Genomic DNA, 12,649 nt, shown 5'->3' on the forward strand with positions numbered 1-12,649 from the left:
AAAACCAGAAAGCAGTTTCTGCTCCAGGTTGGCCCATCAAAGCCGGGGCTGCAGAGAGGGACCTTTCTTCGTTATGTTCATGGGGTTGTGGACAGAATCTTTACAGGAGTTTGCTGGTGAGGGAAGCTATAGGAATAGTTATCCGTTGGATTTCTTTATGCTCCATCTCTACAGGAAAAGATTTGCGGTACCTTTGCAAATACTGTGGGCAGAAAAACAGAAATGTGACCCTAAGGGCTGGAGAAATGCAGCTGGGCGTAGAACCCCAGCACTTGACCGATAGGCTGCCTGATGCCACCACTGTGGGGCCATCCCCATGTCTGATTGTCAGAGACCCCTGAGGAGAAGGCTGAGGTGGGGGCTCCCTGAGAGTTGTTAGATCCTTGACAATTGCAAAAGGGAAGTTTCTGGAGCCATTCCTGAGCAAAGATGAGAAATGGATGCAAAAGACCAACCTAAGAAGCCAGGCAGTGGTGGCGCATACCTTCATTCACAGCACTTGGGAGGCAGAGGCAGAGGCAGGAGGATCTCTATGAGTTTGAGGCCAGCCTGGTCTACAGAGTGAGTTCCAGGACAGCCAGGGATACACAGAGAAACCCTGTCTCAAAAAACAAAAAAGCCAGATGATGGTGGTGCACACCTTTAATTCCAGCACTCGGGAGGCAGAGGCAGGAGGATCTCTGTGAGTTCAAGGCCAGCCTGGTCTACAGAGCAGGTTCCAGGACAGCCAGGACTATTATATAGAGAAACCTTGTCTCAGGAAAATGAGACAAAACAAAACAACAACAAAAGGCTAGCCTAGGAGAAGTGATTCTGGGGAAGACATGTCCTCCAACAATCAAGTCAGATCTCTAGAGTACTGTTGCATAAACCTGTGACTCCAGATTGCCCAGTGTATTATTCGTGCAGATCCTGCCTCACAAGACTCATCCTTCCAAGTCTGAGGGTGGAGGACCCAGGGGTCTACATGTCTGGAAAACTCCCCTTGGTTCTGACATCCTGTTGGGTAGAAAGACACTGCTTTAGAGGGTAGTTTTCAGATCATTCTCTTAGCAGGGGTTCTGTGCAGGATGAGGCAGGGTGAGGCTGCCTTTATTTTCCAGCATGGGCCAATAGGAGTTATCAAGGAGCCGAGGAGGGTGTGTTAAGGCAGTCGGGCTGCGTCCCAGGAGTTGAGGAGCGGTTACCTAGAAGGGTGGATTATCCAGTTTTGTTCTTTATTAAATCCCTCAGGCTGACTTCAAACTTGTCATCCTGCTACAGCCTTCTGAGTGCTGGGATTACGAGTGTGCACCTCCACACCAGGCTCAAATGCTACATTCTTTTTTTTTTTTTTTTTTGGTTTTGTTTTTTTGAGACAGGGTTTCTTTGTGTAGCTTTGCGTCTTTCCTGGAACTCTCTTTGGAGACCAGGCTGGCCTTGAACTCACAAAGATCCACCTGGCTCTGCCTCCCGAGTGCTGGGATTAAAGGTGTGTGCCACCACTGCCCGGCCAAATGCTACATTCTTATCACTGCTTTTAATTAAAAATAAATTGTGTGTGTGTGTGTGTGTGTGTGTGTGTGTGTGTGTGTGTGTGTCTATGAGAGTGTATGCCACATTCATGTGGATGCTCCAGGAGGCCGGAAGAGAGTGTTGGGTGGTCCCCTGGTACTGGAGTTACAGGTGGTTGTGAGCTGCCCAGTGTAGGTGCTGGGAACCAAACTCGGGTCCTCTGGAAGAGCAGTGAGTACTCTTGACTTCTGATCCCTCTCTACAGCCCTTAGTTTTTTTTTTTCCCCCTTTCCAATTGCTTCTTTCATTTATTATGTGTGTGCGTGCACATGCGTGTACCGCGCTAGCACATGCGTGCATACCCCAGGGTGCTTGGAGGTCAGAGGCCAACCTGGAGGAGAAGGTTTTCTTCCTGCCATGTGAATTCCAAGGATGGAACTCAGGTTTTCAGGCTTGATGGCAAGTATCTTTACCTGCCACCTCACTGGCTATTATTGTTTTGTTTTATTATTTTGAGAGGCAGGGTCTCAGGTTCCCAACCTGGCCTCAAACTATGCAGGCAAGGATGACCTTGAACTCCTGATTCTTCTGCCTCCACCCTCCAAGTGTTGGGATTAGAGGCATCCACCATCTTGCCTGTCTTGCATTATTTTGGAATGATGTGAGTGATCTGTGTACCTGACATACACACATCTAGCAGTTCACTAGATGTGTTAAACAGTTAAGACTGTTTCCTCTTCCTCCCACACATCTGAGGGAGTGTGGTTAGCTGTGTGGAGTGTCTTATTCTAAGTCTACAGAGAATGCTTTCCTGCTGTCCCTCCACTTTGCATTGGGGTTCAAGCCCAGAGCCACAGGCGGGGCAAACACTGTACTACTGAACTACGTCCTCAGCCCCTCTGGCCCCTTGAGGCAAATTAAAAACATACTTATGAGATAGGGTCTTTCTATTCTGTAGCTCTCTGGTTTTCCTGGAACCCATTATGTAGACCAGGCTGGTCTTGAACTCAGAGATCCACCTCTTTCTGCCTCCCGAGTGCTGGGATTGAAGGTGTGCACCATCGCCGCCCGGCCCTTCTGGCCTTATTAATCTCCTCCCAGTACACCTCTGCTGCTGCTTCCGCTTCTGCCTCCTGAGTGCTGCAATTGAAGGCGCGCACCATCATTCTTGGCACCACATTGAAAATGTTTAAATTCAATATCTGGATGTGTGGGGCTGGAGAGATGGTTCAGAGGTTGGGAGCACTGATCGCTTTTGCAGAGGACCCGGGTTCAATTCCCAGCACCCACACGGAGGCTCACACACATCTGTAATCCTACATCCAGGAGATCCAACCGGCATACACGTGGTGTACACGCATGCAGGCAAACCATTCATACACTCAGTAAAATACATTTAAAAATAAAAATTGTATATGTGTGAGTGTTTTGTCTGTGTGTGTGTCTGTGCGTTATGTGTCCGCCAGGTGCCCTCGGAGGCCAGGAGACGGTGTCAGGCCCCAGAGCTGGAATTACACATGGCTGTGAGCCGCCATGTGGGTGCTGTGAATCAAACCCAGGACCTCTGGAAGATCAGCCAGTCCTCTTAACCACTGAGCCATCTCCCCAGCTCCAGAAGGCAGAGAAGAGCCCTGGACTCCCAAATTGACTTGGCAAATCCTGGCTTCCCTTTCCTCACCCTCTTTGTGTCTTTCATCAAATCCTCATTGGAGCTTTTTTGGTTCCAGTTTATGTTCTAAATACAGAGACGGCAACGTCCCTGGTTTCAGGGAACTTGGGATCTATCAGTGGGGATGGAAAAAAAAAAAAGAGAGAGAGAGAACAGATGCAGATAAGTTAAAGTGATGAGTGCTATTAAGTAAGTACAGTGACTGTTGGGCATCTGTTTAGGTGGGCGGTTGGTGGCAACATGCCTGGTAGATCTCTGAGTTCGAAGCCAGCCTGGTCTACAGAGTGGGTTCCAGGACAGAGAAGGCTACATAGAGAAACTGTGTTCAGAAGTACAAACACCTGTCTCAGGCTAGTTCAGGTGTGCGCCTCCCTTGGAGCAACACTGTGTTGAGTCATAAATGATGGTAAAGACAGCGGAGGAGTGTGTCAAGGAGAGCAGCAGCAATGGGGTTAAGTTTGGAAGATTGGAGGACGGAGGAGGGCACTGGGGTGTGGCAGGGGCCAGAGAAGTCAGCAGGATCTGTAGCAGGGGGCAGAGAAGTCAGCAGGATCTGGCTCATAGGCCTTTGCATGCTTTCTGTCAGAGGGCCTGGGGAGGTGGCTAGTGGGAAAAGGTGCTTGTTGTCAAGGCTGACGACTCGAGTTCAAATCCTTCCGTGGGACCCACATGGTGGGAGGAAAGGTCAGAGGACATGGTTGTCCTCTGACCTCCACATGCACACACCCACACAAAAATAAATAAATGTTGAGAAGCAAAACAAACAGAAGAGATGCTATCACAGTGGCGGGATTCTGTCTGGGCAAGAGGACTCCAGGTGCCGGAGAGAACATGCAGTCGGGGCGGTAGAAAGCCTGGAGGTAGACGCCCCCTTGATACGAGAGGCTACTTTGGTGTCAGCTCAACCTCTCAGTCTGTCTCCCTGTCTGTAAAGCGGCAACAGTACCTGCCTACCTATGGGGTCCTTAAGAGGAATGACGTGGAGCAGAGCTTGTAAACGCCCTGAGCCCTGGATGCGGATCACGGTAGTCACAATGAATGTGATTGGTTCTGGGTCCCTTCAGTTATTCGAGAAACCTGAAAATCACATACAAACCATAGCATTTGATATTTCAAAAACTTTTTCTTAAATTGTCACCCCATAGCCGGGCGGTGGTGGCGCACGCCTTTAATCCCAGCACTCGGGAGGCAAAGCCAGGCGGATCTCTGTGAGTTCGAGGCCAGCCTGGGCTACCAAGTGAGTCCCAGGAAAGGCGCAAAGCTACACAGAGAAACCCTGTCTCGAAAAACAAAAAAACAAACAAACAAAAAAAAAAAATTGTCACCCCATGAAAGGAAAGACAGAAACACTGGGGCCACAGAGCCCCAATTGCTCTAAGGCTACAAACTTGGGGTGTACCTGGGTTGGAAAGAGTGAAATTGGGGAGGTGCAAGGCAGGATGGAGAGGGACCTTGCTGGACTTGGGTGGACTATGCTTTCTTTGTTTCCTAAGGAGGGCCCTGTCAACTGGAGTGTTGGGGTACTGAGGCCCCCAGGAGGTGTCTGTTCCAATCATACACTTGGTGCAGGGGCCCATCTCCTCACCCTGGCTGTCCCTCTCTTCCCTCAGCTTTATCCCCCGCACCCATCACATAATCTCTCCGGCTCTGTCTCAGCCCTCATATATTTGACTTCTTCGTCCCTAGTTGGTGGAACTGTTTTGGAAGAGTTAAGGGGTGTGACCTTGTTAGGGGAGGTGTGTCACCAGGGGCGGGCTTTGAGGTCTAAAGAGCCCGCCGGTCTTGCTCTCTCTGCTTCCTGTTTGTGTGGACCAGAGGTGAGCTCTCAGCTCCTGCCCCAGCGCCATGCCTGTCTGCCGCCCAGTTCCCTGTCATGGTGTCATGGTCATGGTGGTCACCCCTCTGAAACTGTAAGCCAGCCCCCAATTAAATGCTTTTGTTTTTTTTAATACGTTGCCTTGGTCGTGGTGTCTCTTTACAGAAAGAAAAGTAACCAAGACACAACCCAACTCATCCTGGGCTGCTAGTGGGAGCGAGGAAGAGCCAGCGCCCAGCACTCAGTGTGGGCCTACGTGGAGCTGCTGACTCAGCATTCTGACTTGGACAAACCCTTGAGATGGGCATTGATCCCCCTTCCAGATGAGCCCAGAATTGTCTGATAACAGGCTTCAGGCTTCTCTCATAACTCCTTGCAGGCGGGTTGGGGGGGGACGGGGAGGGGGGCTCCATCCCTCGGTACCTCTTGCTCATTCTTAGCATTCATACACTCACCTTGGCCAGTTCCTTCTCAGCTTCGGAGCTCTTCAGGCCTCTCCCGACCTGGAAAACACTTCCTTCTTTCTGATTTTCCCCAAAGGAGACTCACCTCTCTCTCTCTTCTTGGTCACCTCCAGCTCCCAGCTGGCCTCCCTGGTCTGCCGCATTCTCTGCTCTGCCCTGCTCCGGGATTCCGTCCATGTTTGTTGCTGTTGCTGCTGTTGGCAGATGATCCCTGAGAACACAGCCTAGGGGAGGAAGGGCTTGTTTTGTCTTAGGGTGTCAGAGGGCTCAGTCCACTCTCCCCTGGCTCCATCCCTTGGGGCCTGTGGTGAGGCAGAACGTCACGGCAGGGTGGGGGTGTGGTAGAGACAGCTGCTTACGGAATGGCCAGCCAGGGAGCGGAGATGGGGAGGAAGAGTCCCAGGACAAGACATCCCCTTCAGAGGCACACTCCTGACTGGTCCCATGGCCTTTGGGCCACTTAGTCCCTCTGACCCAAGTTCTACTCCGAGGCAGGCTGTTGCGTACTTCAGATATCTGGCTTCACCATTGTCTCGCCAGAACCTACCCCCTTCCTTTTTCTGTAGTCCCGGGGACTGAATCCAAGGCTTCGGGCATGCCAGGGAAGCTGTCTACCACCAAGGGATGTCTCCTGTGGAGCTACAACTCTTCATGGCCCTGTAGTGTAGCCACACCATCTTTAAATGTCTTGATCATACAGTGATATCAGTAGGGCATCTCTGAGCATGTGTCCTCCTGGTATGTGTTCACTCCTTCAAGACGGTCCCAGGAATTCTCGGCCCCTGGGACTTACACTGTTAGTTCTTTTCCACAATGAGGAGAGCTGCCCCCAAGAGATTGGTAGGACTGTGTGGAAATGGTGGGCTGTTGCTGTGAGGCTAGGCCAGCAGTTACGTCAGGAGGACGTTCAAGTAGCCTTGTGGAGAGGCCCACGGGTGAGGAGCCCGGGGCTGTAAGCAGCAGTTAGCAGAATTTGCCTGTCATCTGAGTGAGTCACGCTGTCAGTTGACTTCCCAGCCCTAGCCCAGTCTTCCAGAGAGCATGACCATTGACGAGGTCTCGGTCTATCCTCAGGAGAGGTCCTGATAGCCCAGTCTTCCAGAGAACACGACCACTGACTGAGGTCTCAGTATATCCTCAGGAGAGATCCTGAGCCAGGACCAATGGGCTAAGCTGCACTTTGGTCTTTGCAGTGAGACTACCTGTGTTTATTGTTAAAGTTGCTAAGTTGAGGGGTAATTATTTTATAATATGCAACTAATACACATATCCAATGTACAGGTCTATTATACATACATTATAAAATGTATTTATCTAAATAGAAATCTATTGGAAAGGGATGAAAAGCTACACACGCGTGCGCGCGCACACACACACACACACACACACACACACACACACTCAACACTAGTCCAATACTACTCTCTTAGGACATGGCTCTAGGGTACAGATTTCAAAATGCCTTCTTCCAGCACAACCTGCAAATAGAAAGATGCAAAAATCCCAAGTTTACAGCATTTGCAGTTTTACAAGCCAATGCTAAGGTGTGTCACCACATCCAGAGACCAAGACACTAGGTGCATCCTCACCCCTACACCCCTCTCCCTCACCTCTACAGCCCACGTTGCTCCCTGCCGGTTGCTACCTCTGTGAGTGTAACTACTATTCAGACTGGATCCGTGTCTGCTTGTTTGCCAGAATAAACTAGATCATAAGTGGCAAAATCAGAGAGTGTTAAATTAATGGCCCAATTTTCACCAAAATCACTGGCAGCAAGCCTAGTCCATGTAAACATGAGGATTTTTAGGACACAGACAAACAAGGACACACAGAGCAGTTGCATTTATGTAAGCGATGCCTTCCTGAATAGCTCCTAGGATCTAGACGGCCGCAGTCGGAGTCCAGTCTCTCTAACATGGGGCCTGTGGATATTTTTAATGTTGCTCACTTTCCAAGCTAGAGGCCGAGTTCTGGCAGGCCTCTCTGAAGCCCTCAGGACTGTGAGGGGCCATGTTTAAGCATCTCTGGGGACCTGGGGACCTAGTGTGTGGACCAGCTGGAAACCCTGTTCTGGGTAAAGTGCTGGAGGCAGCGTACAGGGCTGCTCATGTTTTAGTTTGCGCTCTTCGGTGCAGTACGGCAGGAAGGCAAGCTCTTGCCTTTCAGGGCCTCAGCTTTCTTGCCTGCAGAATGGGTTGTTCTCTGGGGACGAGAAAGGTTAAAGTCCTGTGGCAGAATCATGGATTTCTGGGCTCCAATCCCAGAGAAGAACTGCTCCTCATGGCCCCTCCATGCTGCTTGGAGGACCACAGGGGAGTGAGCGGGTCAGGCTAGGGCTGGGGAGCCTGGAGCTGAGCCCCTAAGAAGCTACAGCTTGCAACTATAATGCCAAGGTCGCAGGGCAGGATTGGGCAAGAGTCAGGGATCAGTTGGTACCTCTGATCCTGGTCAGGGATATTTGGAGATACGGACAATTCTGGGAAATTCAGCACTGAAAGGGGGAGGGCCCTGAGAGGGAACAGCAGAGGCACCCTGGCTTTTTTAGGACTGTCTCCCTCCACAAAAATGTAAAGAGTATTGAAGTGGGGCATAAAGTGAACGTGTGTGTGTGTGTGTGTGTGTGTGTGTGTGTGTGTGTGTGTGTGTGTAGACTCCCCTTCTCTGAGAAATAGCATAGAGGTCACCCATGCCCTCCTTCTGCCCAAACACCTCCCTAGTTCCAAATCTATTTCCACCTCTGTTTAAGGTCCAAAGTCCTGGCATTGGTGATGCCAGGTTCAGCGTGCTCAGACACACAGCCAGCCAGACACGCAGGGCCCTTGGATGGACCCTGTCCCTTCCCCTCGCATTGTCCAGGGCGGTCCACCTGATTCTTCAGTCTTCAGCCCCCTCCTTAGCCTGGGCTCTTTGTGGTGTTGAGGGACCTTCAGTAAGTAAAGCAGGGCGAGAAAATGACAGGCAAGTGAGAGTGGGTGGAGGGGTCCTGCACACGCGAGTTCACAGACGCGTGGGCGTGCACAAGTGTGTGTGAATGTGTGTGTGTGTGTGTGTGTGTGTAAATGGGAGAGCATAGATTTTTCTTAGGATGTAGTCTTGGCTGGCCCGGAACTAACTATGTAGACCAAGCTGGCCTTGAACTCAGAGATCCACTGGCGTATGCTTCTTGAGTGCTGGGATTAAGAGCATACACCACCATGCCCAGCCAGGGGATAGATCTTTGGATGCCAGGCTTGGGAGCAGAGGGAGGGAGAAGGAAGGTGCTGTTCTTCTGAGGTCACCCAGTCGGATGTAGAAGGGATCGACTGGACTTCTGGGCCTGTTCGCCCCAACCCCGGCTCTAAACTTGGCTCCCCTAGGCCCAGCCCCAGCGCTATCATGACAAAGGATTATCAAGACTTCCAGCACCTGGACAATGAGGAGAATGACCATCATCAACTCCGGAGAGGTGAGGGGTGCTCCTCGCTGGAAGGATCCATGGCTCTGTCCCTCAACTCAGCTCCTGTTTGCCCTGGTGACTCCTAGTTCTGTCCCAAACACTCAGACAACAGAGGCCGAGTCACGCTTGCTGGGGAGGTGGGTACGGGGCACAGTGTCGGAGTCCTTCTTAGTGACAGTCACCCCAGCTTCCTCAAAGTATCACTCACTTCTCAAAACCCCAGACAGAGGGTGGATCCGAGACTCTGGGCCTGCGGAAGGCTGGGGAATGAATTTGTTGTCAGTCTCTTCTGAAGTTAGGTCCCTTGTTCTCTTCAGTTTTGACAGTGTGTATGTGGCAGTGGTGGGGGGTGACCAGGATCAGCTTGATCCCAGGGGTAGGTTGAGGACCCTGGGAGAGAGCGTTGAGAGTCTCTGCTCTGATGGAAGAGGAAACATCCTGCATCTAAAACAAACCCATCAGCTCCTCACTTTGTCCTCTGAACATGGACTGTTGGGTAGGCAGAACAAGGTCAGAGCTCTTGGGGTGTCCGGGGTGGCCAGTGTGCGAGGAGGAAGGAGTACTGGGGAGGAAGAAAGGGAGAGGGCGCCACACTCCAACTGACAGGACTGAGTGTTATTTTCTCGCCAACCGAGAGAGATCCGCCTTCTCTCCCTGCAGCCAAAGATGCACAGGGTTCACGTGGAGAGGAAGAAACCCACCTTTCCCCGCACTTGGGTGGAGCCGGGACGCCCCAGGTGCCGAGGCGCAGACTGTGTAGTGTCTGTAATGACAGTATCATGCCACGAGGTGGCAGCAGAGGTTCAGGGCCCCGCAATGCTAGGGCAGGTCAAAGTTTTGCACTTCTGAGATGACCCCCTTTCTTCCCCATCTTAGGCTGCTTCCGGCCCCACAGGGTTGCCCACGGCCCACATTTCTTAATGTATATGGTTTCTCTTAGTTTATTGGAGAGCTCAGCCTGCGCTCTTCCTAGGACCCCGGGATCGACACGGGGTCGGCCCGGGTCGTGAACTCCTGACTCCTTCTCTTGCAGGGCCGCCTCCCACCCCGTCGCTCTGGCGTCGCCTCTGCTCTGAATCCCGCCTCCTCCTGGTGTCCGTGGGCCTCAGCCTCCTGTTGCTGGTGGTTGTCTGTGTGATCGCATCCCAAAGTGGGTGGCCAGGGCTGGGCAGCTTCGGGTGTGTGTGAGGGAGCGATGGACGCGGTGGTGCGTGGACGCAGACAACTTATTTTTTCACACCCACATCCTCTCTCGCCTAGACTCCCAACTGCGGGGCGATCTGCTGTCTCTAAGGCAGAATCTCAGCAACTTCACTGTGAGCACTGAGGACCAGGTCAAGGCCCTGAGCACCCAGGGTGAGGGGGCCCAGGTCTGGGGCCTGGGGCGGGGCCGAGGGGTGGTACTACTGTCCGGACACTGAACGAGTGTCTTCTCTAGGGGGTAGTGTGGGAAGAAAGATGAAGCTGCTGGAGTCACAGCTGGAGAAACAGCAGAAGGATCTGAGTGAAGGTGCGTGGGGGTGAGGGGTGGGGGAGAGGGAGGGGGAGGTCAGGATGAGGGGGGGGAGAGGTGAGGGGTGAGAGAGAGGGAGGGGGAGGTCAGGATGAGGAGGGAAAGAGGTGAGGGGTGAGAGAGAGGGAGGGGGAGGTCAGGATGAGGAAGGGGGAGAGATGAGGGGTGAGAGAGAGGGAGGGGGAGGTCAGGATGAGGAGGGGGGAGAGGTGAGGAGTGGGGGAGAGGAGGGGTGAGGTCAGGATGAGGAGGGGGGAGAGGTGAGGGGTGAGAGAGAGGGAGGGCGAGGTCAGGATGAGGAGGGGGAGGAGGGAGGGGGGGGAGAACTGAGGGTAAGGGGAGGGGTCGGGCGTGGGGGAGGGGTCGGTTTCTCAGCCCAGGTCAAAGTCTTGGCCAGAGGGTCTGTGATGACCGGTTGCTCCCCAATGTCCCTTTCCCTCTGTCCCTTCTGTCCTCTGCCACCCCAGATCACTCCAGCTTGCTGCTGCACGTGAAGCAGTTGGTGTCTGACCTGCGAAGTCTGAGCTGTCAGATGGCTGCCCTTCAGGGCAACGGTGAGGGGCGGGGCGGCGGCGAGGGGCGGGGCCACCAGCCCCACTTTCTTGACACCCCCACCCTCGGTAGCATCTCAGCCCTTCACCCCCCCACCTCAGGCTCGGAAAGGACCTGTTGCCCCATCAACTGGGTGGAGTTTGAGGGCAGCTGCTACTGGTTCTCCAGCTCTTCGAGGTCCTGGATTGAGGCTGACAAGTACTGCCAGCTGGAGAATGCCCACCTGGTGGTGGTGACCTCCTGGGACGAGCAGGTGAGACCCTGCGGTGCGTTCTTCTGGGACGCTGGACGGCGGAAGGAAGAGGTCACCAGCTCTGTTTCTTTCCTCAGGGATTTGTCCAGCGCCACATGGGACCTACAAACACTTGGATTGGCCTGACTGACCATAACGGGCCCTGGAGATGGGTGGATGGGACCAACTACGAGGCAAGCTTCAAGTGAGTGTATGCCTTGCGGGGGGGGGGGGGGCACCCAGCTTTCCCAGCCGGTGTTCCCACGGCTAGAGATCTTCCGGGAATGTGACCGAGAGTCTTTTGTCTGTAGGAACTGGAAACCAGAGCAGCCAGATAACTGGTTTGGGCATGGGCTTGGAGGAGGCGAGGACTGTGCCCACATCACCGTTGATGGCCCCTGGAATGATGATGTCTGCAGGAGACCCTACCGCTGGGTCTGCGAGACAGAGCTGGACAAGACCCCTTAGGAGCCTCCCTCCCCTTAATTTATTTCTTTAGTGCCTCGAGCTGCTGAGGTTTGGAATTGGGAGATCCTACCGAGGGGTCTCCATCTCCTCGGGAATTTTCGTCTAGGATTTTAAGGGCAGGGTAAAGAACGGTGTTTGAGGAACATGACATGATGCCTGATGAGGTGGGGTTATTGGAACGCTAGGACGCTTTGTGCACCATGCAGCTTACTACTGTCCACTTTTTTTTTTTTAGAGTAAAAAGAAGAGAAGTAAACTTAACTGTCTCTGAGCTGTCTGGTCACTGGGATTAGGAACCAGGAGTGGGGTGGCTAGCTTTGGGAAGGCCTCGGGCCAGCAGTGGTGCTGGAGAAACAGGGTGGCTTTGGACCGCTGCCTGGTTAGCAGCGTGGCTTTGCTATGTCCAGGTATGGCAACTTGAGGAAGTTTTTCTGTCCTTGAGTCTCAGTTGGGAAATAGAATGATTCTGGCAGGACCCGTAGAGAGCCACAGACCCCCCAGCATTGTGTGCCAGAGACCTGGAATGAAATACACTGACCTGTTGTGTTCATCACAACATCGTAGATTGAACAAGTGTGGTGAATACACAACTCAGGGTCACAAACACAGGAGGACAGAGCATTAGTATTAGCATATTCAACAACCAAGGACGGAGTGAGGGCAGATCAGTACAGACACCTCATAGACACGGGATTATTAACAAAACTGGGCAAAATGTTTGCCCATAAATAGCACCAAAATATAAGAAATGATATATATATATATACACACATATATGTATGTATATACACATATATGTATATATACATAAGTGTACATATACATGTCTATGTAAATGAAGTAATAGATATGTGTTCTTTTTACAAATGCATTGTAGAAAAGTAATATTTTTCCTCTACAGAAAAGATTGGCAAATCTGACAACTAAAATTAGAAACAGGCAACAGACTTGGATGAAATAGTTGCAACACTTATAACGAGTAATTAATATCCAGACTATAAAGAA

At 52.1% G+C, this 12,649-nt stretch overlaps 1 protein-coding gene across 1 annotated transcript; it reads left to right on the plus strand.

The window, feature by feature from the left end:
- Positions 1–8,231: 8,231 nt before the first annotated feature.
- On the plus strand, positions 8,232–11,905 carry LOC102907704 (asialoglycoprotein receptor 1). Its single transcript, XM_006973399.4, has 9 exons — positions 8,232–8,372; positions 8,800–8,888; positions 9,913–10,029; positions 10,140–10,235; positions 10,318–10,389; positions 10,860–10,946; positions 11,046–11,197; positions 11,275–11,381; positions 11,488–11,905. The coding sequence occupies exons 2-9, from the start codon at positions 8,819–8,821 to the stop codon at positions 11,642–11,644; spliced, it is 858 nt and encodes a 285-aa protein (XP_006973461.1). The 5' UTR covers positions 8,232–8,372; positions 8,800–8,818; the 3' UTR covers positions 11,645–11,905.
- The last annotated feature ends 744 nt before the right edge of the window (positions 11,906–12,649 follow it).

The sequence above is a fragment of the Peromyscus maniculatus genome, chromosome 8 (assembly GCF_049852395.1).
Source record: "Peromyscus maniculatus bairdii isolate BWxNUB_F1_BW_parent chromosome 8, HU_Pman_BW_mat_3.1, whole genome shotgun sequence".
Classification (NCBI taxonomy): domain Eukaryota; kingdom Metazoa; phylum Chordata; class Mammalia; order Rodentia; family Cricetidae; genus Peromyscus; species Peromyscus maniculatus.